Source organism: Musca domestica, unplaced genomic scaffold, assembly GCF_030504385.1.
Source record: "Musca domestica strain aabys unplaced genomic scaffold, Musca_domestica.polishedcontigs.V.1.1 27, whole genome shotgun sequence".
In the NCBI taxonomy this organism is placed as follows: domain Eukaryota; kingdom Metazoa; phylum Arthropoda; class Insecta; order Diptera; family Muscidae; genus Musca; species Musca domestica.
Window position 1 is genome coordinate 1734992 of NW_026712286.1, and position 24950 is coordinate 1759941.

The 24950-nt window shown below is 36.4% G+C and overlaps 3 protein-coding genes and 1 long non-coding RNA gene across 6 annotated transcripts in view; 2 read left to right on the forward strand and 2 right to left on the reverse strand.

The window, feature by feature from the left end:
- Positions 1-1168: 1168 nt before the first annotated feature.
- On the reverse strand, positions 1169-3022 carry LOC109614509 (uncharacterized). Of its 2 annotated transcripts, XR_002195584.2 has the most exons (4): positions 2625-3022; positions 2450-2566; positions 1759-2213; positions 1169-1591 (listed from the first exon to the last, which is right to left on the reverse strand). It is a non-coding gene; the product is annotated as an uncharacterized LOC109614509 (long non-coding RNA). The 2 variants fall into 2 exon arrangements; XR_002195583.2 differs by lacking the exon at positions 2450-2566 and having other exon boundaries at positions 2625-3018.
- A 1020-nt stretch (positions 3023-4042) lies between these two features.
- LOC131803102 (speract receptor) overlaps positions 4043-24950 on the forward strand; it is a 49522-nt gene continuing 28614 nt past the window's right edge. Inside the window, exons 1-2 of one of the 2 annotated variants that reach the window (XM_059124122.1) lie at positions 4043-4108; positions 5502-5782. The gene's annotated coding sequence lies outside the window, so the exon portion shown is untranslated. Of the gene's footprint in view, positions 4119-5501; positions 5783-24950 lie in introns of both variants that reach the window. The other variant, XM_059124121.1, reaches the window with a different exon arrangement.
- LOC131803136 (keratin-associated protein 5-5-like) lies at positions 7737-17084 on the forward strand. Its single transcript, XM_059124211.1, has 3 exons — positions 7737-7740; positions 15697-16251; positions 16321-17084. The coding sequence occupies exons 1-3, from the start codon at positions 7737-7739 to the stop codon at positions 17082-17084; spliced, it is 1323 nt and encodes a 440-aa protein (XP_058980194.1).
- Positions 19357-21081, reverse strand: LOC101901234 (pancreatic lipase-related protein 3). Its single transcript, XM_005177092.4, has 2 exons — positions 20845-21081; positions 19357-20208 (listed from the first exon to the last, which is right to left on the reverse strand). Exons 1-2 carry the CDS (start codon positions 21048-21050, stop codon positions 19452-19454), a joined length of 963 nt encoding a protein of 320 aa, XP_005177149.1. The 5' UTR covers positions 21051-21081; the 3' UTR covers positions 19357-19451.

A 24950-nucleotide genomic window follows, 5' to 3' on the forward strand; every position in this document is an offset into this window, starting at 1 on the left:
TCAGCGGTGTTTAGAGAAGTAGAGCAATTGCAAATAACACGTGAAAATGCTTTGCTTGAATAACTGGCATCTGTTTTGGGGAAAATGCCAACACCAAGTAGACTATCAATTTTTTTTGAAGATCCCCAATTTTTTCTTCAGAAACAACCACTTTGACTTTAAGACTTTCGTTTTCTTGCTCGAGGGAACGAACTTTGTCTTGAAGAGAGCAGTTTTAATTTTTAAGGGATAAAACCTCTGCTCTGAGCATTTTAATTTCTTCCCTTAGACGTTGTCCATTGGTTTCTATTATATTTCCTCCTTCTGAATTGTTTTCAAAAATGTGTTCTACATTATATTCAAAATTATGTACATTTAAGCTATTATTTACACAACCTGCATTTGCCTCTCCGTAACTAAATCCTGTGGAAACATCTAGAAAAAAAAGACCAATTTAGAATTAGCCTTTGCCTAATTAATATTGAAATTTACATATATATCCATGGCAGAATCAAGAAGGCAAAGTCGTGCAATCATACATTTTTACACCATCTCATATTTACAAAATCCGTTCTATATACGGAAATCAGAGATAGTAATTTGACAAATTAAATTGCAAAACATTCAGAGATAGACATTTGCAAATGACAGCCATCAAATTTTACCATTTATATATCATTGGAAATTAGTTTTGTTATTTGATAAAAGCGAAGTATATAATAAGTTTAATTATTTTAATTATTTGTATTTGTTAATTGTTTTTAAAATATTAAAATGCATGTTATTTGTTGTTAAGTTCAATGACTGATGATTATGAAACATTAAATTATTTAAAATAAAAAAAAGTTAGGTGTGTCCAAAGGTCAATAAAACCACACAAGCAGCAAAAATTTGATTTGTTATTAGATTAGATTTATAGTTGAAATTTATCAGGACAAATTTTCCACATCACGCAGACGTGAATTTTTATAAAACAAAAAAACGAGCATATCTAATGGAAGTCAAAAGTATTACCGCATACCGTTTTCTAGCTTCTATTAACCCTTAAGCATTTACAATTTTTCAATTTCGGGGATAACTGAATATATGCTTTAAAAAAACGTGTGCGGTTTTATTAAAGTAAATTGTTTTAAGACTTTATCAAGATCTTAAAATACAAGAAATATATAACAGATATATATTAAACAGATTTTTCAATTGTTTTACAGAAATTTTATGTATTTTATATTACCGGTAAAAATTATCGGTGGTCTGTACTAAAGTTCGTATAATTTTACGTCTGTAGTTAAGGGTTAATTTAATTTAGCATTAATGAAATTAAAGTATTAAAGTAATATAGTGCTTAATGGATGCGTTTAAAAGTTTCCTTTTCCGTTTATACGCCCGCCGCAAAAGCCTAATTTAAATTCATTCGTTTCGCCTGGGCTTTGATGATCAGTCAGGTCAGTCGTCCTTATAATGAGGCTACGTATTGACAATTACGGGCGTAGATGGTTTTAAAACCCTGTTTCACTCAAGCGGATTGGAAATGATTCCATTCCGCTTATCAGTGATCCAGTGTTTATAACTTTAAATGCAAATATCGAAGAACATGGACTAAAAAGCCTAAAACCTGTTTCAATGAATATTTTGAAGTTATTGTATTTATTAGTTATATTATTGTATTTATTAGTTATATACTTATTTATTAAAGTCGTAACTTGATATGACATAACTTCTTTGTTACGATGGAATAGATATCACAAATATATTCCGATTTGAAATAATACGACTACTTACATTCATCAATTTCCATATCTGTCGTCTCCACATCAATGGTGTTGAAGGCAAGTGGAGATGGAAAATTCATGCAGGGTACTGCTGTTGATAACAGTCATTTGGATGCTGTCATATTTGTATACATCTTTTCTTCAAAATGCAATTCACAAATTTTGGACCCATTGCTTATATAAGCCATTCCATAAAGGTCCTTTAAAATTGGCTGCCATGCTTTTTTTACAGCATGCAAAGTAGTAGTACCCTTTCCAGGTTCCGAATTTTTGCACCCTGTTATGCAGCAACGTCTTGGATGTGGTATCCCTAGAAGGCTGTAATACACCATCCAGAGTATTTTTTCGATAATGATCGACATTTAATCTTATGCCACAATCGATTAATACGAGCGGAGAGGGACGAGCATAGGCTATTATGGCGGCCCACACCTACGCCGTGGCCGGCGAAATAGCGCGGGAACGCTAAATTAATTAAATTAATTATTTAAACAAATTCTCATTCTATGAGAAAGGACCCTTAATAAAAAAAATATGTTAGTTACTACTATAACTACTATAACTCAAGTCAGCTTGAAGGACAGATGCCACGGCAATGTTGCCAATGCAAAAACCGCCATTGCAGCATAGCTTTGCTGGTCGTTTAGTCTTTAACGTAAAGACTAAATACATTTCAAAAATGTTAATATAGATTCACGTACCTGTACGTACGTGATCCCTGATCCTTTTTTCCAGCTTGAGAGTTAGAAGTATACATTAACTGTAGGTTCATGTAAGATGGTTCGATTCGCTAATCCGAAACATTGACATTGAAGCTTCTACCAGAAGCTAGATGTCAAATACCTTAGGTCCTTTCTAAAATCTCAAAATACTCACTGTGTCTTTTCCAATATAGGTTGGTCCAACCAATGTCCAATTTGTCCAATTCCTTCCAATTCAATTCAATTTCACAAAACCAACCAAACCAATCTGCTTGTGCGCGCGCTTTGTTCGGTTGTGAAGAGCAAATCGAATGAGCGCGTGGGAAACCAAAATGAAAGACGTCCCCAACGGAACAAATAAGAAATCAAAAAGAAATGCCCGATAAAAAAGAACGAGAAAGCAAAATCCCCGAGGGACCTCTGTTGTTTACGAATGAGACATGAGGAAATCGAACCGCTGGCCACATTCATTAAATGAACCGGGGGAGTAAGTTCCTTCAACTCGAGGCCGGCTTTAGGTAGTCATTTTGACGCCGTTAACTTTTTTTTACGTGTTCAAAAAATATTCGATTGTTTGCCACCTCCACTGCACGTGACTTTTGGAAGATCTGACTTGGAAGCACATAAGAATGGGAAGAACAATGCTGTGTGAAGCATAATGGCCGACTGGGTCTGTCCGAATTACAAAGCTACCGTTTGAAAATTGGCGCCGTGGCCATACGAATCAAAGCGAAATGAATGCGAAAGATGAAAATCAAAACAAAAACACTGAATAGGATAGGGTTTTGCAGATCGAAAATGAAATTTAGGGTTATACAATCGTGTTATCGTTAAGGAAAGAACTGGCAGCTATTAGGATAGCGTCTGTGAAGCAAAGTAATTGAAGTAATTGAATATCGATGGCCCTACAGACTAAAGACATAAATGGTCTGTTCGAGTACTTGCAAGAATCTACTAGTTTTGAAATTTTCGTCGATATCTTAAAGAGAAAATCGGTTATCCTAGTAAAAACGTTTAACGAAAGCTGAATAAAATGTCTGGATGTTCTGTCAAAAATATGTTCAATCTTTCAATTCCGTGGCAAATCTGGTTAATATCAATAATGCGCGCCCCGCAATTTAAATTTCTTCCAGTCATTGGTTTTGAAAATATTTTGCTGTCATTTTTCCAACAATTCATTCTTCGGCTCAGGGATCACAGGACTATAAATCGATTATGACTTCTAAAAATTTATCGAAATGAAATTCCGTAGCTGTTATATGATAAAACAGTCTTTGATATGTTGTATTGTCGGCAATGCAATCTTTTGGGTAGATAATGCAGTTTCATTAAGTTATGCGAATATATGTTTGTTTTTATGGGTAGAACACAAATGTTTTTTTTAAGGTTTTTAAATGAATTACAATTAGTAATAGGAATAACAATGTAATTGTTTTTTTAATAGATTTATTTATTTATATAATTTAATGATCATATCTCCTCAGGTCAAAATACATATTTGGTAGTTGGCAACTCTGTGTTTTGCATTAGTTTGTTTGTCGGTAAAATTCAATTGTCGAATTGTCGGCAAACAGCCAACAGTTTAGCTTTGTCTTCAAAACAAGACGGTTGTGTGCTTTCGCAAGGAAAACGGAAACGGTTATTGTGTGCGCTCTTTCAGTGAGTAACGGTAAATGCATCTAGTCGCGTGGTGGTATTATGTGTTGAGTCAAGCTATGAGATGCATTTCGAAGGAAAATTTGTGTGAAAAGTGCATAACAAACGTTCGATGATGTCTGTCGCGCTCTGACGTTTGAAAAATATTTTTTTGACGTGAATTTGTTGTTTATTTATTTTCGTATGTTTTTGCAATAAAAAAGAGCGTTTTTTTTTGTTTTTGAAAAAATGTAAAGCGTATGTTGTTGCGTTGCTGCGTATATGAGAACGCGTGCTTTAGTGTTTATATGGATTTTTGGTGCATTTTTATTGCTTTACCGTATGTTGTGTTTGATGTTTTTGGCGAATTACTTGGCAACAGGTGTTGTTGGTTTAAAACACAAATTCAATTCCGAAGAAAAAAAATCGCAAAGAAGGAAAATTTATTGTTTTTACTTTTTTCTAAAATTGAATTGAAGGAGTATGGCAGAAAAAGTAGAAGTTTAGTAAATGTATTGAACACATAAAATATTGAGCGTTGCATATTTATTGAATTGGAATAATAAAAGTTAATCAATTTTAAAAAATATGTATCATTGAAATTAATAAAACATTTTAATTAATTGAGATCATTTGAAATTTCTTTTTCTTTTTTTGAAATGTAAAATAAGAAGCAACGTCAGCAAACTGAAAGTGGAAGTATTAAAAATATTTACTTTTAAACAAAATTAATTGTTTTTATGAAAAGCCAATTTAAATATGCTAGTGTTCGGACGCTTGCTGAGTTCAATACATGAATCTCTCCTGGTGCGGTAGAACTTTTTTGATGAATTTTCAAATCTATTAGAACTTTGCAACCAATAAAAAATATGTGATATTCGAATGAAAAAGAAAAAAAATTGAGTTGTTAAAAAACCCCCCTCAAAAATATTACACAATTAATTCGCCAACAATTTCGAACACAAATATTGAATATAAAATACCATAAAAACGGCAACAAGACAAAGCAAATAAAAATGGCCTAAATTCAAACAGACAGCGACCGATTTAGAAATTAAAAAAAAAATGATACGCAGCAATAAATCGACATATGTACAACGAAACATAGAAATGTATGTTTATATGTACATCGCCAAAACTGAGTGAATGTGTTAAAAACAAGTGTAATTTTTTAAATCAATTTAAAGAAGAGAAAAAAAAAAAACAAAAGATTTTTATAATACAAATCTAAACATCTTTATTTGAAAATTCCGAAAAGTGTCTGGGCCAAAGCGCGCAAAAAAATATTTATTTGAAATAAAAATAATCGTATCATTGATACGTATGTGTGTCTGTGTGTTGGCTATTTTTGCATTGAAACGTGATTAAAATTATTAATAATTCGTATTCTTCTTTGGAATGCGGCGCATGCGCACAGGTTATTTCTTCAAGTCAATTGTAGTGATAGCTGACAAACGCTGGATTACGTTGCCAGGCATTCCCTTTTTTGGAAAAAAAAAACTAAAAATAAAAAAATTAAATACAATAACAATACAGTGAAAAAAGCAACTAGCTATAATAAATTATAGTTCTGAATAAATATTTATTTTTATTGGAAAACGCCTTGAAATATTTGTAACAAAAAATGGAATTGCTTGGGCCATATAATATGTCAGAAAGAGTGTTGGGGTTTGGTTTGCTGAGAACCTGCATTCTAAGGTAAGAAAAAAGTATAAAATTTAAGCGGAAAAATGTACCGATATATTATTAAAAAATTGCTGCTTTTTATTGGACTATACCTTGAGATCTAAAATAATCGGAAAATGACCAGCAAGTTTTGAAAAGTTCAATCAATTGCCAATTTTTATTTTAAAAATCAATTTTTGCAGGGATTCCATCTGTTCACTTTTTAGAGTTTTCTTGCAAAAATAAATAAAACTACCTTAAACTCTCAGAAAGAAGTTGCTGCACAATTCCTGCACGAAAAGTAAAAATGAACACCTATTACTTTAGTGTTAGCATTAATCATGGTAGAATTAAGAAGGTATAGGGTGAGATAAAAAAAAAAAAACTGCAACAAGGTCAAACGTCATTTTTTTTACATTTTTTTAATTTTATTGAATGATAGCAAAAAATGTTTAGATTTTTTACATTTTTTTAATTTTATTGAATGAAAGCAAAAAATGTTTAGATTTGTTCGAATAAGTCACCTTTGGCACGAATTATGGCCTTTAAACGGCCAATGAAACCGTCACACGCTGCCCGAATGTTGCTCTGCGGTATTTTGGCCCACTCCAAGCGAAGCTCTTGCTTGACGTGATTGACACACTGGTATTTTTAAGTGCCAAACTTGCTTTCCAAAATACTCCAGATACAATAGTCAAACGGATTGGTATCCGGAGATTTTGGTGTGCGCTGGAAATGAAGCGAGGAACCTCATTTTGTTACCATTCTTGGGTTGCGCGTGCTGAATGCAATGGTGCTGAGTCCTGTTGGAATGTCCAAGGTCTGCGACCAAAATGTTTGCGTTCCCAAAGCCCTCCAGAATATTTTCGCCATAATATTCGGCATTTATTCTGATGTCACGGTCGATTAATACGAGCGGAGAGCGACCCACACCATCACCATGGTCGACACTTGAACTCTGGTGGCTTTATCCGACCTCATTTTTCAATATTTGCCGAATGGAATATTGCGATATGTTCAGCTCACGAGCCATTTTTCGACCACAGCGACGCGGGTTTTGATTAAGTCACTTCTTTTCTTTTCGAACCATTTCTGCCGATGTTGCTCTTTTATTTCGTTCACTTCCTTGACGTCGGGCTACGCTACCAGTATCACAGTAACAGGCGATGTTACGAGACACAAAAGATTTAAATGCTGGGTTGCTCTAATGATAGCCACTTGTGGTTTTCCAGCCAAATATGGAGGCATCAAACTATCACGCTTGAATTCCATCAGGAATAACTTTTTTTCTGGAAAATTCTCACCAAAATGCTTTGTATGCACCCAAATCAACCATGGGAACCTGTTTTTTTTTGCAGTAAAATTTGACAAGGTAAATTAGAGAAAATACAGAGATGGATATGCTATTTGTATTGACTTTACGTTCTTATTTTTATCATGGTATTAATGTTCACTTTTGGTGCGTTCCAGAACTGCAAGACTCTAAAAGTTTTTACTACGATAACCTATTTTCCGTTTATGATACCCAAGAAAATTGCAAAACTAGTAAATTCTTGCAGGTTCTGGAACAGACCATTTATCTCACGCGTCATCGACACAACAAACCCTTCATGGTATTTAGTTCAATTTTTGTATAGGTAGCTCGTTTAAATTTTAGTTATCATTTTATTAATACATTTCATCTATAACATCAGCCTTCAAGTAATGGACCGTTGTTCTTGAATTTGTTGTAAAATGCGAAACGCACATTCCTAAGCTATACAAAAATGACGTGATATTTTCGCACATTTACGTTAAATATCTATGCCAATAGGTCACAAAAAACCAAGTGCCAAAAGTTTTCAACATTTTTTTATTACAATATTGGCGGCGGCATCTTTATTTTTATTTGGCCATACAAAAGTTTTTTGGGAGGGGTTTTAGATTTCCTTGGTTAGTATATTAACAAGTGATAAATATTATTTAATAGGTTCGGTGACTACTAAGCATGGGTGAGTGTCGTCTGTCTATCGCTCACCAATCATCTGCCTTGTAATACCTAAAACAAGCTTTGGCGGCAAATTAAAAACAACAAAACTCATGACAATGTGTAAAAATTTAGTCAACATTGCATAGCAGCAATGAAGTCGTCATCATACCTAACTTCGGCTCATTCATACATCATACGCACCATAGACACACTAACACGCACACACACCCATACGTACGTATCATGATAAATGAATTCATTTATTTTGTACGCATTCCACGTATTAATTACATTAAGAATAAGAAGAAGAAAAAAGAAACAGCAGCAACAACAATAATGACATTGCACAACTTATGCAATTCCATGTTCATTACTTAAGAAGAGGAAGAGTTAAAGAGTCACCGTTACCACAACATCAAATTAATCATGACAACAACTCTCTCAGAGATCTCTCATTGTCTTTTACAAGTAATTGTGTGCGTGTGTGGTTTCCATTCATGTATTTGTTTCTCTGTTGCACAAATAACGGAACGTTTCTCCAAAAACAACAACAACAGAACCAAATGCAAACTCAAGTTTGTTTTTGGAGGCGGGAAATACAAACAACACCGAAATAAATTATAATTTTAATTGTTTAATTTATTTTTTGTTTTTTTTTAAACACTAAGCCTTATTTAAGTGACACATCATGTCCCGCTGACTCGGTCTGTCTGCTTTGCCCCGCCATTTATGTCAATTTTGCTCTTTTAACTGTTCATAACTTATTTACGAGTTTTATCCGATAATCCCAATGTGGCCCATTATGTCGTTGTCTGGTTGTTTGTCAAGCTGCCTGCCTGCCGTCTGCCGGTGGTCGTTGTCTTGTTGACACTCTGGCACTGTCGTTGTTATTATTGTTTGTCGTTTGCCGATGACTTGGCACGCTTTTGTGCATTTCATATTTTTGCATTCTGTGCGAGTGTTTCGTACCTACCTGTGGAGTGTTTCATGGAAGAAGGGGGGAAATGATGTGGAGAGAAGCTTTGAAAGGTAAGCCAAATGATAACAATCGAAACAACCTTGTTGCAACAAAGCTCACTTGTTGTTGTGAATTTTTGTATTGTTTGTATTGGTACCCTACGTCATGTTGTATAGACGATTAATCGAAAGTCGATTTACATATCCCTAGTAACGGTCATATTCAGTTCAGCATATAATATACAGCTTCCAATACCTTTGCTAAATATGTTTGAGCTTCGATTTCGATTTATATACAATTATCTCCGATTTCGTGATTCTCTAACTATTCTCGTAGGTCCAAAAAGTATCAATCCGATATCAATCTCAAAGAAGTCAGCCAGTAAAATTTTAATCAATCTCCAACATGAACGTATATTTGCACGAGATGCTCTGCAAATTCACACTTCTGTAGGGCATCATATATTCGGCACTGCCGGACTTTTGTTGTTTCCTTACTGGTTTTTCTTATAGGCCTGTTCATTTAGGTAAATGGAATGCAAAATTATTCAACACTAATTGTTTTATGTTGCCCATGTAAAACATACATACATACATACATGTGTCCATCTGTATGTAAACACATATGTGTATGTCAAAGATAATTACATGTTTGAAGTAATAAACCATATATTCAAATGGCTGTCACTACTTTTGGCTACGGGCTGAAATTCTGCGAATATCTACCGATATTGTGAATAATTAAAAAAATATTTTCCGCCCACAGTGAATGTTTCTGACAGACTATGGAGGGTATTTTATGTTTGTCATTCAATTTTTAAGTCATCGAAATTATCCTTTGATTCTAACTTCAATTACGGTTGCTATTTACAGTCTCTGACTGTTGAGTATGGCAATATTGCCAATAAGCCTGTATTTGTTTTTTACACAAATCCCACAAACCCAAATGTTATTAATAAATTAATAATAAATGACATTTACAGCCCATTAAGCATTGAGTATTAATTAAATGTTCGAATGGCAAACATGCATATCTCGTGAATTGCCATCATGATGGGGTATCTCGTTGTTTTATTGCTTAATTATACAATTTGTTTGTGAACAACGAAACCAGAGCCGATAACTATCACTCACTCATTCGGTCGGTCAGTCAGTCACTCATCATAGACAAGCATGATAATAGTTTTTTATGTTTTTCAATTATTTTTTTTTGTGGTACGTGATATCGTTTTACGCTACGAAAGAGGAAAGACTGGTGTGAGTGACGAACTAGCGGAGTGACAGACAATCATGAATCTTTTCTTTTCTTGAGTATATAAACAGAAGTGTCTTTCGTACTTGATAATTTAAATACTCCGAATTTTAGGCCCATTATCTTATCTCGTGTTTTTTGGTCTTCCTACTTTTTTTTTGGTTTTGCCACAAATGACCAATTTTATTATTTGAACTATTTAAACTGAAAAGTCAAAAAGAAACAACAAAACGAAGAAGTCATTGTACCTCAACTGGGAATATAGATAACAAAATTTGCCAGACCTAGTTTGCATTTGTTATTTACATATGTATTTATATCTAGCCAGATATTTTGTTGTCATAAAAATGGGAATTCTTTTTATTATGTCTCAAAATTTGACTATGTACGAGTTTATGTAAAAAAAACCCAACAATAAATAATAGATTAATTCACATACATATGACCATGATGAATTATTTTGGCTATAACTGAAGTTAACACTTTTCTATGAATTTTTAAATAAACAACACTATTATCGGGCACGCGAACTCGGTCACACGTACAAATTTTGCTATTTATGGACTCGAAACTACCCAGACTTGTTCGAATCTTGGATTGTTAAGGGCAAAGTAGAATGAACACGTTATGCGTTATCGATCTCCATGTGCTTGTTGTGTTATCGATAACGAGTGACATTAAAAAACTCGTAGCTCGTTGATTTTGCCTTGCCCTTAAAAGTTTCTACAGAGTTTATTGAAAGACTTGGCTCGGAAGACCCTCCAAAATACTGTTTTCGAACGCTTGGGCTGAAAAGGCGTCTATAAGAACACGTCAAAAAGGGAAGCTACACAAGCAGCTTGGCTCATGGCTAGGCATATTAATATTAAATTATATGGGTAAACGACGGCAGGAATCGAGTGCGGCTCTGGCACCCCTTTATTATATATTAAAAAAAATATGAAATGCGAAGACACCTTAAACCTGTTTTGGACGAAGGTTCATTTGATAAAGTTAAATTACAAGAAAAGGGAACTAAAGGTCGAAAATGAGAAATTAAGCTTAAAGGTTACCATAGATCTAAAAGCAACGCTTGAACTAAATGGAACTGAGGGACTAGTTTTTAAGATCATCGACAGGCTTCTTCGAAAAAGAAAAAAAGAAGCGTAGGACCAAAATCGAACTAAGTCAAAATTTGTTCAGCTGCGAAGAAGCCAGCCGATGACTTAAGCCAGTAAAAAAAGCTTTTTTTGTGCTCTCACCTTAAGCGTCTCTCTAATACATTTTCGTTGACATTCTCTTTATCTCACGCATTTGCATTTTCTTCTAATCTCATCATGGCTGTCCCTGCTCTCTAATGATGACTGCTTTTGGCTACTTTTGAGTCTTTAGCCTACAGGGTAGTCTAAAAATACTTCCTTGTATCTACGACATAAATTGCGCCTTTATAGCTTCCTTTGAGTTCTAATGAGTAGAGAATTCTAAAAATATACAACCGTCATACATCATTGCCATTGAATGTATGTCCCTACATTAACAGTTATTTCGCTCTCTTTACCACATTCGAGTTTAACCCTTACCCAACGTCAGCTATTGCTGTCACCACCACTACCGGTGATATGCTTTACAAAATGTTGCTGGTAATTGGTAAATAAATAGGTTATCCATTGTCAGCATTTCATTGTTAATGTGGCGGCGGTGGCATAAGCGTTAAATTATGGATATATGTCACCGGCGACCTATATCATCATGGGCATATGCCAGCGAACATATGCGTTGGTACATGTACGTGTGTGACACATTACAAATAACACAAGCATGTCTCGTTGTGTATTGATATTGACTGATTGGATGGATGGCTGGCTGGCTGGAAGCAAGCTGCGGGCCTGGCGAATACAAACAATTTTCCCTCAACAAATGTCAACAAACAATGCTTGGAAAATTAATTTAAAATGGAAAAAAGATAATAATGCGGCATGCAAGGCTAATGAGGAGGAGCTGCAGGAATTTCACAACTGATAAACACAACATTTTTGGCCATAACACGCATTTATCAGGGCACGAGCCCTATTTTTACGAAAATAAACTAAAAATAACAAATGAATGTCAACAACAAATGAATATTGTGGCAATGTTTTTGCATAAATTAAGGTAAACTTTAATGAAAAAAAAAAAAAAAATAAAAAATAATTAACAACTTAAAGTGGAGCACACCTAAGTTTCTATTAATGGACATTGTTACTAACTCACTTAATTCGATTTAGTTCCTTAAATGCTTTGGGAACGGGGCTATCAATGTTGCAACTTGTCAACACTTTATTATTTTATTACCCCAAATTATTCGTCCATCTACTGGGTTCCTTGGGGCCGCATTTAGTTCTCAATTGCCTTGATAGTTTCAGAGATGATACTTTGTCCCACAAAAGGAGTAAAGTTTGATAACTTTTTATTGGTTTCTTGTTTTTCTGCCAGACTTTTATTTGAGTTTGCAACAATGTCCTGGCCAGTGGTTCTCGGTATTAAATGGTTACTCAACAAATAAGGAAGCTACCTGAAACAAATTCTGCTTAGATAAACTTAGTTTGACCTTCAACATAAATTCTAGGAACAAAGGAAATTGCCCGTTTTCTTTAACATTTTGTGAGAGCGAGGCGGTGCGTACGTCACTGTAGTACATGTGTATGTCTCCACACACACACGCATATCAACGGGAATTCCACTTGAACAACTTTCCACCAAACCACCATTCGCCAAGTTTTCATGTTAAGCAAATAAATCAAATCGCTGAATATTTATCCAATCCAAAGTCATTTCTTGTACCCGGTCAAAGTTGCAGAGCAGTAATGCCATTGTAGACATGGCTTATAAAAGTTAAGACCAGTAGAATTAAGCAGTCATCCATGGCATTGGAAAAAAGCTCTCATACTAATCTAAATTATCTCAAAGTGGCTAAAGTGGTTAATGACAAACAATGCCAGTAAACCGAACACAAACACTGGCATTTAATCTGCAATGAACTTGGCAGAAACCTTTAAATATGGAAATTTCGAAAAAAAATAAGTGGCGCCCGAATGAATCGTATCTGCGATATTTTGTGTGAAAGTATTCATGATGAGTTTTATCAGGCGTTTGTAATGAAGAGATCTTGAATGTAAGTCTAAGACACCTTTGCAGCACATGGCTACGGAGACTTCCTTACAACCCAGGAAAAGGTAATTTACTTAAAGTTGGCGCCCAAATGAATTGTATTTTCGCTATTTTGGGTGAAGGTCTTCATGATAACATTTATGAAGCATTTGTAGTGAAGAGGTTTTGGGTGTGAGCCATATAAAAGACTCCCTTACAGTACAGGGCTGTAAAAGCGTCTATGGAGAATCCCTTACAACCCAGGAAAAGGCAATTTACACAAATTTGGCGCCCGAATGAATTGTATGTTCGATATTTTGTGTGAAGGTGTTTATGATGACATTTATGATGCGCTTGTAATGAAGACGTCTTCGATGTAAGCCCCATAAAAGGTGCAGCCTAGGACGGTAATGGCGTCTGAAAAGATTCCCTGCCTGGCATCCCATAACTGTAAAATCGCCTGTAATCCTCACTTACAATCCCGGGATGTAAAGGTGTCTTTAAACCAATTTGCACACAATTGGCGCCCAAACAAATTGTATATTAGCTATTTGATTTAACAGCGTCATAACATCCCAGAGCTATAATGGCGTCCGTTAAGACCCAGCACGTCTGGCGTCTATCTCATCCCAGAGCTGTAACATCGTCTGTAAAGACTCACATATAACCCAGGGTTCTAAAGGCGTCGAAATAGTAATGTCCACAAAGTGTGGCGCCCAAATAATTTTTATGTTCTCTTCTAGATGTAAAAGCGTCATAACATGCCAGGGCGTCTGTTAAGACTTCCTTGCAGTTCAGGCATGTAAATCCGTCTGTTATAACTCCCTTGCGGCCCTGCGTCCATTTCATCCAAGAGCTATAAAATCGTCTGCTAAGATTCTCTTACACCCCGACGCAGTACTAACGCCTACAAATACTTCATTATGTATTGCTCGGAAAAAACATCTTGCAGAATTAATCAGTCAAGACTTTTCTAATATGTTTTCTTTCGAAAAAAAAGAAAAATAATTTCCCCATTTTCCCACATGTGTTTTCAATATGATTGCTCCCCATATGCGTAGCGCTGCCTCTGAGCAGAATGCGTAAAATAAAACTAACAAATGTAATCAGCTCAGATTGTCGTTGAGGTTTTTGTGGTTTTTTGGTTGAAACTAAACATGCCTTAAATATTCATGAATGCCGCACACACACACACCCAAACACAAAATGTCACATAAACCCAAGAAGTCTATGACCGAATACCAACCGGCCCATGCCACCTACACCCGTTGTTACCTTTTTTTGCCTATGGAAAAAAATCCAAGAAAAAACCATTGTTGCAAATCAAAACAAAGAATAGAGGAGGAACGAGAAGAAAATCTGAGGCTATTACCAATACATATTATGGGAGGTTAGATCATGGCTAGACTTAATTCTTGTTAAGAGCGAAAGAAATGAATTCAAAATTTACGAGAATTGACTTCTGTTTTTGTTGTTGGTGGGATTTCCGCGTGGTACCCGTTTTTATGGCGGCTCTTAATCTGAAATGAAATCTTTTACAGCTTCAAAGTGTGGGGATAACAAGTCTGTCTGTGTGACATCCTTTAGACAGGCAAACAAAGACATTGTCCTCGTGGAGATAACACAGAAACACCTCCATACACCAACACCAACACCAACCCCTCCCCCACCCCCTTACACTTCTGCTTCCATTGAAAGACAAATGATTCTATTTTGCCAATGCCATCCCATAACAAGTTCAAATTGAAATTGATACAATGTCTTGTTTGTGGCCGCCACCACGGAACGACCAACCTCTCCCATTGGCAATTGAATCTTGCGATTGCTTTTGTTTTCTTGTCAAGACAACTCATACGCCCCTCCTCTTGTTAACATTCAATAGCTATTGTTTCTTGTCTGAGCTTCTTTGCTCAGAGACGAAGTAATGTAAAGCGGAAGAAGGGATTTTATGCGAAGTTAACCTCTAAATGTCCGTCCCGACCACATTCATTTAAATGCCTTTACATTTGTGCAAAATTGCCCAGGCTGATGGAAATCGTCGAAGGACCAGTTATTGGGTTTTAGTACCCCATTGCTGTTGACAGTTATGGCCGAAGATAAGAATTGCCTCCTCTAAATGTGGCTGTTAATTTCATTTAAATTTGACTTCGCATGTGGCCAGGCGTTTAATTAGGTCTCCAGTGGCAAAGTGGGTGATGTTGACATTCCGCTGTTGTCTCAGTTGCCTGGGCATTGCTTCTGTTTACCTTGTTCTAAAGGAAACCGGAAAGATGTTGAGTGTGTGTGTGTGTGGGGGCAAATAAAATCGACCAAACATCTTTTCCGTTAGAATACAGGTTGCGACGTAATCTGAGTATTCTCTTGAGGTTTGGACGTCGTAATTACACACTGACCCAAAACAAGGAAAGTTATGAACAACTTAGTTTTCTTGTGGGAAAATTAAACAATAATATGAGTGGCTCATGCTTTGTCGGAAAAAGACCTGTACAGAGACCTTCTTACAGTTAAGCGCTGTGGGTCAGGCCAGTAATGACATCTGCAAAGACTTAGTTACAGCCAGGGACTGTAAAGTCGTCTCCCTTACATCCCAGGGCTGTCAAGGCGTCTAGAAAGATTCTCTTACAACCCAGGGTTGTAAAGGCGTCTAGTAAGACTCCCTTACAGCCCAGGGCTATAAAGGTGCCTGTAAAGACTGCCTTACAGCCCAGGGCTGTAAAGTTGTCTGTAAAGACTCCCTTACAGCCCTGGGCTGTAAAGGTGTCTGTAAAGACTCCCTTACAGCCCTGGGCTGTAAAGGTGTCTGTAAAGACTCCCTAACAGCCCTGGGCTGTAAAGGTGTCTGTAAAGACTCCCTTACAGCCCTGGGCTGTAAAGGTGTCTGTAAAGACTCCCTTACAGCCCTGGGCTGTAAAGGTGTCTGTAAAGACTCCCTTGCAGCCCTGGGCTGTAAAGGTGTCTGTAAAGACTCCCTTGCAGCCCTGGGCTGTAAAGGTGTCTGTGAAGACTCCCTTACAGCCCTGGTCTGTAAAGGTGTCTGTGAAGACTCCCTTACAGCCCTGGGCTGCAAAGGTGTCTGTAAAGACTCCCTTACAGCCCTGGGCTGTAAAGGTGTCTGTAAAGAATCCCTTACAGCCCTGGGCTGTAAAGGTGACTGTAAAGACTCCCTAACAGCCCTGGGCTGTAAAGGTGACTGTAAAGACTCCCTAACAGCCCAGGGCTGTAAAGGCGTCTAGAAAGACTCCCTTAGAGCCCAGGGCTGTAAAGGTGTCTGTAAAGACTCCCTTACAGCCCTGGGCTGTAAATGTGTCTGTGAGGACTCCCTTACAGCCCTGGGCTGTAAAGGTGTCTGTAAAGACTCCCTTACAGCCCTGGGCTGTAAAGGTGTCTGTAAAGAATCCCTTACAGCCCTGGGCTGTAAAGGTGTCTGTAAAGACTCCCTTACAGCCCTGGGCTGTAAAGGTGTCTGTAAAGACTCCCTAACAGCCCTGGGCTGTAAAGGTGTCTGTAAAGACTCCCTAACAGCCCTGGGCTGTAAAGGTGTCTGTAAAGACTCCCTTACAGCCCTGGGCTGTAAAGGTGTCTGTAAAGACTCCCTTACAGCCCTGGGCTGTAAAGGTGTCTGTAAAGACTCCCTTACAGCCCTGGGCTGTAAAGGTGTCTGTAAAGACTCCCTTACAGCCCTGGGCTGTAAAGGTGTCTGTAAAGAATCCCTTACAGCCCAGGGCTGTAAAGGTGTCTGTAAAGACTCCCTTACAGCCCTGGGCTGTAAAGGTGTCTGTAAAGACTCCCTTACAGCCCTGGGCTGTAAAGGTGTCTGTAAAGACTCCCTTACAGCCCTGGCCTGTAAAGGTGTCTGTGAAGACTCCCTTACAGCCCTGGCCTGTAAAGGTGTCTGTAAAGACTCCCTTACAGCCCTGGCCTGTAAAGGTGTCTGTGAAGACTCCCTTACAGCCCTGGGCTGCAAAGGTGTCTGTAAAGACTCCCTTACAGCCCTGGGCTGTAAAGGTGTCTGTAAAGACTCTTTTACAGCCCAGGGCTGTAAATGCGTCTAGAAAGACTCCCTTAGAGCCCAGGGCTGTAAAGGTGTCTGTAAAGACTCCCTTACAGCCCTGGGCTGTAAAGGTGTCTGTGAGGACTCCCTTACAGCCCTGGGCTGTAAAGGTGTCTGTGAAGACTCCCTTACAGCCCAGGTCTGTAAGGGCGTCTAGAGAGACTCCCTTACAGCCCAGGGCTGTAAAGAAGTCCTCACAGAAACTCACAAAAACTCCCTTACAGCCCAGGGCTGTGAAGGTGACTAAGGAGACTCCCTTGCAGTCCTGGTCTGTAAAGTTGCCTGTAAAAACTGTCCCTCTTTTCATCATATATTTTTATTGTCCTTGTTTAAATTTAATATTTGTTTTAATGTTTTTTAGTTTTGCTTCATTGTTCTGTTCCCTTGTGAACAGTATCTGTGTTTATTTAACTCCCATTAAAATTAAGTAAAATACTCAATTTTATTTGCATAATTTGAAAAATTCCCTTTGGCCTAAAATTTTGTATAAAATTTCTTTTGCTGAAATTAAATATTTCCCAGGGAAATTTTCTTCAGCATCATTTAACTGGAATACTTTTTTGATTTAGTGGTTTTTGCCCCTAAATGAAAAGAACGAGAATCTCTGCACAATGTTGTGGTTTGTCTGCATATATGTGTGTGTGAGTGTATGTGTGGCCATTTATCTATGATATATATAAGCACATGGACTATCGGCGGTCCTTGATGCCGGCTAAAAGTGAAAATTTGTAACAATTCACATCATTGTCGTTGTTGTTGGTGTTTTGTTTTTCATCGAATAGTTTTTCTTTGTTGGCTGGCTGTTGATTGGCAGTTTTATGGCTAGTAATGCCTCTAGATATGTTGCTAAAAACGACGACGACAGGAAAATAGAAGCAAAAAATCGCAAAGTTTTTTTCGCCACTCGTTATACATTTAAATTGTTTTCAATTAAAGTTTTTCCAAAGCCAATTTACTGTTCATTTATTTCAAACTCAACAAAAGAGCGGAGAGAGTAGTGGAGAGAGAGAGAGAGAGAGAGAGAGAGAGAGAGAGGGAGAAAAAAGTAATTTAAACTTTCCAAGTGTCTTTGTTTCGGAAAATAAATCTGTAAGTTTGAAGCTGTTAATTAAATAATCTCAATTGAGTTTGTGAAGTATTGAATTAAATACATTTTAAAAATCCATTGTTTAAATCAATTCGAAAAATCTATTTTAAAAACTACTGCCAATGTTTTTGTTTCGAAAGAAACATTTCTTTATATTTTCCTTAGGGTTTTTAAATAGTTTCGGATTTTCGATTTTTCTATTATTTTTTTGTTCATAGACTTTGTTTTATTGAGCTATAAAGTCATTTTGCAAGTTAACCTTTTTGTGTTGACAATATGCCTATGCAAAGTCAATAAATTCCCCATTAAATTTCCATTGAATTTGAAAATTGTCCTTTTCGCACATCCTAAACTCAGCATGTGCTGCTGTCCTTTATGGTTATGTTTTTATTTCTTTGTTGTTTTGTTTTTTTATTTTCATAATAAAAGCTATTGGAGTATCAGGAATTCCAGCACATCCTATGTGTCCTGCAGCTCTCTACGTGCCTGGAATATTAAGAAAACAAAACGGAGAAAATCTCTCCGAAAAAAACCAAAATCACTGTCACATGAAAATAGAAGTTGATTGACCTCAAATCAAAGACATAAACAAAACAAATCAAAGTTTATGTGAAAAATAATGGAATATAACAAAAATATAAATAACTTTTTGTTTTTAGAGAGCCGAACTTGAATTTCCTGGGAAAGGAAGTGGAAATTTTCGGGGAATTTGGGGAAGCCAAAAAATGTAAAAAGATCGAAAGAAAAAAAATAATTTTAAAAAGTTTACGTCATATCCGGGTTGTGATGGAAGTTTCGGGGGTTTATTTAAACAGAAAAAAATGCAAGGTTGGGGGAGAAAAAATGCGTTGCCAGACGGAATTTTAAGGATATTACCATGTCCTGATTTTCGAATTTGGGGACCAATATAAAAAATATCTATTTTTACCTGTAGCTTAATCCATATCTCAATCCGATTTTTCCTGTCTTTATATTTATAAATAAATTAAAAATGAGGATTGGTGGCTCTTTCCGAAACCTAGGTATTCCCTGCTTAACCCCCTATAAACATTACCATCGTTCTCCACTAATAAACAAACGTTGTTTTTATAAAAAGCCTGGCCATTTTGCAACAAAAAATAAATAAAAAATATTTTTTTCTTATGTATTCTAAGTTCTCTTGATTTTCCCCCGAAATGCATATCCAATTTCTATTTTTTTTTTTATTTGAATACTTTATTTTTTCCTCCTTCTCTCCAAAAAATATATTTCCATCAAAAGTTCTCTCCTTTTTTGTTTATCTTACAAAAATTCCTTTTGATAAGCTCCCTTCCCATAGGGCTCCACGGCATTTGTTTCCAGATAATAAACACCGTCCCGGCCACTGCTACGTAAATCACCCATTTTCTCATTTAGCCAACGGCAACTCTTCAAATCCAAACTATTAAAACTGGGACATTTCAAAACCAACATTTCTTGGTTTTCCAACGGCAACCACATTTCTGTTATAAGCAGATAAGCACGAACATGCGAGCATGCCGGGTCTTGCTCATCATCACAGCCAGGCTGATGAACACCACCATTGGGATAATAATCGACATGGCCGCAAGGTGTTGGAAAACCCAAATAGCCCGCATTAGTGTGTACAACTTCAACAAAGTCGGCATCATCGGCGGTCAGACGTTCGTCATAAGGTGTGGAGGCGTTGAAGAAAACCCCGGCCGGATCTAGGCCGGTGATGTGGGCCAATCTGTGATGCAAGCGTTCAAGGATATTTTGCCCCAACAGCCCACTTATTTGGCCACCCAAACTAAAGCCAACAGCATGCAAATGTTGTAGATCAAAATTGAAGTTGTCATGCAGTAGGACAACTAAGTCGGCTATAGCTTTGGCAATTGCGGGAACTTTGGCTGCTCCGGCTGCAAGGTCGGCGGAGTTGTCAATCACTTCGCTGTAATCCACAACAATAACATTGCCATCCTCCATTTGCAGCTTGGCATTCTTGACCAAAATGTTCATCAAGGAGTCTTTGTTGTCGGCAATTCCATGAATAGACAGGCTGAGGGAGAGAGAGAAAGAGAGAGAATCATTTTGGCATTAGAAGGGCGAGAGTAAAGAGAAGACTTTTTTGACTGACTTAAGTCATCGGCTAAAATACCTCTGTTCTTTTATGAAGAAAATAGCTGATGACTTAAGGTGAGAGTACATAAAAAGCTTTTTTGACTGGTTTAAATCATCGGATGGCGTCTTCGTAAAAGAAAAAATGAGCTTTAGGTTGACTTAGTTCATTTTCAGCGCTTAATCTATACTTTTTATACTCCTTTGTTCTTTTACAAAAAAGCTAGTCGATGACTTAAGAGCAAAGAAGTTTTAGGTTGACTTAGTTCGATTTTGGCCCTAAGCTTCTTTGTTCTTTTCCGATGATATAACCAGTCAAAAAAGCTCTTTATGTATTCTCATCTTGAGCCATTAGATGATTTTTAGTAAAAGAACAAAGTATTGTAGTTTGACGTTATTTAATTTCGTCCCATAAATTTAACTTCGCCAGCCTTATGTCCTTTGTTTTTTATGTTTTTTTTCGCCGATGACTAAAATCAGAAAAAATTCCTCTTATGTATTCTACAATAAGATTTTCCTAGTTACGGAATTTGCCAGCAAGTTCCAAATGGTATACATTTTAGGTAATTTTACTCACGTAATTGGTTTAGTGGGATTGAGGACATTTCTAATCACCGACTCCACATTTGCCTGCAATGGCTGAGGACTCTCTGGATTTTGTCGGGTGTAAACATAGAATTTCACCGAATCCGCAACCTTAGAATCACCAACAGCCGCTGCATAAATTTCACTTGCAAATGCTGCAAATAATAAGAAGGCGAAAATTCTTTCCGATATCTTCATTGCTTCAGCTCCCAACGAAAACTGTTTAGAGGAAATTTTTCAGAGACGTAAAAAGTGTTAGGCTGTCGGTGGCGCCTCTTCTGCTGCTTGGCAATGACTAGATAAGATTATTGACAAATAATTTAATAAATTGCATTTATTTTTAGTTTTTTTTTTTTTTTTTTGCTTCGGAATAGATTTATTTATGACGGGATATAAGGCATATCTTATGTGGTGACATTTCATAAAGCCCAAGTTTTTACATTTTGGGGAGATAAAAACCTGGAGGGTGGGTGTGGGAAATTCGAGGTAAAACGTAGAATGGCGATAAATAAAATTGGGTAATAATATATTAGCTGGATGGGTATTTAACAAATCATTTAATACGCAATTAATATGTACATATCTACCACGCTTTTCTGGTTATATTTGGCAATTGGAACCCCACTTGACAGGGTTTCGAAATATAATATCACCTTATACTGAACTATAGAAATTATGACAGATAAATTTCTTGGAAAAATGTTTATTAAAGTTGTTCTGAAAGTTCATTATCATTTTCCCGCAAAATATATATTAAATAATATTTAGCGAAATATTGAAAGCAAAAAGCCTAGCAGCCAAAAAAAACTATTCCTTAGCTATTGTAATCAATGCCAACAGGAAATTAATATCACAAGAATAAACGAAGGAAAAAGGAAAAAAAATGACGATAACAAAACAAGAAATCTCATAACCCGTGTGAAAGAAGACAAAATTGCTCATAACTCGTTAAATGGACACATAATTTCCCAAGAACTCAAGGACAGTTGTCCTTGATAGGCCCAAGGCAAATGCAAACATACACAGTTGCTTCTTATCGATAACATAAATGGTAGCCATAAATTGATTTTTTGTTTTCATTTCAAAGATAATTTTTCGTTTCTCAGAAAACAATTTACGACACATGTTCGATGTTGTTGCTGCTGTTTTTTTTTTTTTTTTTTTGAGAGTCAAAAATGCATTTTTGTTTGAAATTGCACGCAATCCAAGTTGAACGTTCATTAAACACACAAATCGATAATTAATTTTGACAAATTAATACCCAGCTACCCTACCCCACGCTGTTTTGATAGTAATTTAAATTGATACAAGATTAGTAAATAAAAAAACACGCAAGTACAGTGGAACCTCTATAGATTCACATATCACAAAGAGTCTAAATAAAGAATTATTTATGGAAATGGAAAAATCATTTAAAAAAGGTTGTATTTATAAAACTTTAAAGGTTAGAATACATAAAACGCTTTTTTTGCAGGCTTAAGTACTCGCCTGGCTTCTGCGGAAAAGAACAAAGGAACGTAGGGCCAAAATTGAACTAAGTCAACCTTAAACTCCTTTGTTCCTATATGAAGAAGCCACCCGATGACTTGAGCCAGTCAAAAAAGAGTTTTATGTATTCTCGCCTTAAAAGCATAGACAAGTCATGATTTAGACTAAAAAGTTGTCCGACCTCTTATCTTCGAAAAAAGTGCTTCAATAGATGTCGTTCATTCTGTGAGAGAGCTTAAAGGTGGTAATACATAAAACGCTTATTTGACTTCTTAAGTCGCCGGCTGGTTTCTTCGTAGAGGAACAAAGGAGTTTTACGTTGACCTAGTTCCAATTTAGGCTACGGTTCTTTGTTCTTTTTCGAGGAAGCCATCCGATGACTTAAGCCGGTCAAATAAGCGTTTTATGTATTCTCACCTTAAGTCTATTTACCCAAATCTCTCAAAGCACAAAATATTTTTTATTTTTATTGGTATTAGGTCTTTGTAGTCTATACCTTAATTTGTCTATACTAAGATTTTCTAAGAGTAAAATCAAGCGGAAAAAATTATTTTGAGAGAGAAAACAACAGAAGCAAGGGACCACTGGATTTTGCAACAAAAGCAACAACACTCTTATTCGAGCGGCATAGAAAAAAGAGCATACTCGTTTCCCCTTTTATGTACTCCCGGTAGAGTTCGAGTAAAGATTTAAAGATTTAAAGAATTTTATTTTACAAATCCCCAATATTATTCTAATAATTTTTTCACTTTTACAAGATTTCACTGTAATTTTTTTGAATCATGACTTGGCAACAACTGGTTTTAAGCTTAGTAGCAAAACTTATGTTTTTTTCCAGGTCAATTTCAAAAAAAAAAAAAACTATCATTTTGAGTAAAAATTAGCCAACTAAACGAACTGATATCAACGTGTCGTGTGTTTGATCATTCTGAAAATTGTTCTATTGTTTTCTATTTTCAAGTAATTATTTTAACCTTTAATGCTGTAATGAATGCAATTCGCCGGTCAAGACAGTTTAATGGTAAGAGCCAACCCTATTGTGAAGTTGGCAACAAGCTTTATTATTCATTTGGGGTATTGAAATGACTCCGAAATTGCAGCTACTTAAAAATGTGCAATTGTTTTGTTTTCACATACACACTCAGCTATTGTTAGAGGCGGACAATTGAAAAATAAATGCTATGGTAATTTTCAATGACGATGAGCTACATAGAGTTCTGGGAAGGAAAAATATAGAACGAAGATAAAACCTTATATACAGGGTGAGATGAAAAAACTGCAACCAATTTCAGACTGCTGTCATTTCTAAGCCACTCGTCCGACAGCTGTTAATATTACTCCAGTGACAGCTCATAAATTCGGAAATATTGAAAATTGAGCTCGAGGTAAAGCCATTGAAATTCCAAAAAGTGCAAGAACTTACACCGTAACAGAAAGAAAATAGACTCAAAAGAGCTAAAGAGTTGCTTCGCGTGGCCGAAAGTGATGAAGTGCCGAATTTGGTTTAGTGGTCTCCGATGAGAAAACATTCGTTGCCCAGCAGTTTGTAAACAGACAAAATGATCGTGTTTACTTGCCAAAGAGGTCAGCTGAAAATGTGCACCTTAGGTTGGCCACCAGCACTCAAGCGTCGGCCATGGTGATGGTGTGGGACGCCACAACAGCCGATGGTCGCTGTCCGCTCGTATTAATCGACCGTGACATCAGAATAAATGCCGAATATTATCGCGGAAATATTCTGGAGGGTGTATTAAATCCTTGGGCACGCAAAAATTTTGGCCGCAGACCTTGGACTTTCCAACAGGACTCAGCACGCGCCACCCAAGAATGGTTACAAAATGAGGTTCACCGCTTCATTTCCAGCGCACAATGGTCATCAAAATGTCCGGATACTAATCCGTTGGACTATTTTGCCTGGAGTATTTTAAAAAGCAAGGTTGGCATTAAAAAGTACCAAAGTGTCGATCACCTGAAACAAGCGCTTCGCCGGAAATGGGCCAAAATACCGCAGGGCAAAATTGGGGCAGCGTGTGACGGTTTCATTGGCCGTTTGAAGGTCATAATTCGTGCCAATGGTGACCAATTCGAACAAATCTAAACTTATTCTAAGATTTGATGATATTTCTGATATTTTTGCTTTCATTCAATAAAATTTAAAAAAAAAAAATAAAAACAAAAAAAAAAGCAGTAAGTTCGGCCGGACCGAACTTTGAATACTCTCCACTATTTGGAACAAAATTGAAAATTTTCAACAAAAAAAAAAAATCGTTTAAAATTCTGTTAAAAATCTAAAAAATGCCGAATATAGGGAGTTACCGCTGTTTTGTGGTCCATACGAAGACATGGATCTGAATAGACAGAAATTCTGTTAAAAATCTTAAACATACCAAATATAGGGAGTTACCGCCGTTTTTAGATCTATACGAAGACCTGGACCTGAATAGACAATTTTCACATTTGTAGTATCCATTTGGAATTACAAATACGAAATTTTAAACAATTTCGGTGAATAATGTAGCTAAAATTATCTAAGTACCGAATATAGGAAGGTACAGTTTTATGGGGGCTATACCTAATTGTGGATGTATAAAGCTCATTTTCAATACCAAA

What these genes read in the sequence shown, in the direction of transcription:
- LOC131803136 (XM_059124211.1), top strand. An exon ending in CTCCCTAACAGCCCAGGGCT is followed by an intron (nt 16,252 to 16,320) that starts GTAAAGGCGTCT and finishes ACTCCCTTACAG; the next exon opens with CCCTGGGCTGTAAATGTGTC.
- LOC101901234 (XM_005177092.4), bottom strand. Translation starts at nt 21,050, where the DNA reads ATGAAGATATCGGAAAGAATTTTCGCCTTCTTATTATTTGCAGCATTT. An exon ending in AATCCCACTAAACCAATTAC is followed by an intron (nt 20,209 to 20,844) that starts GTGAGTAAAATT and finishes TCTCTCCCTCAG; the next exon opens with CCTGTCTATTCATGGAATTG.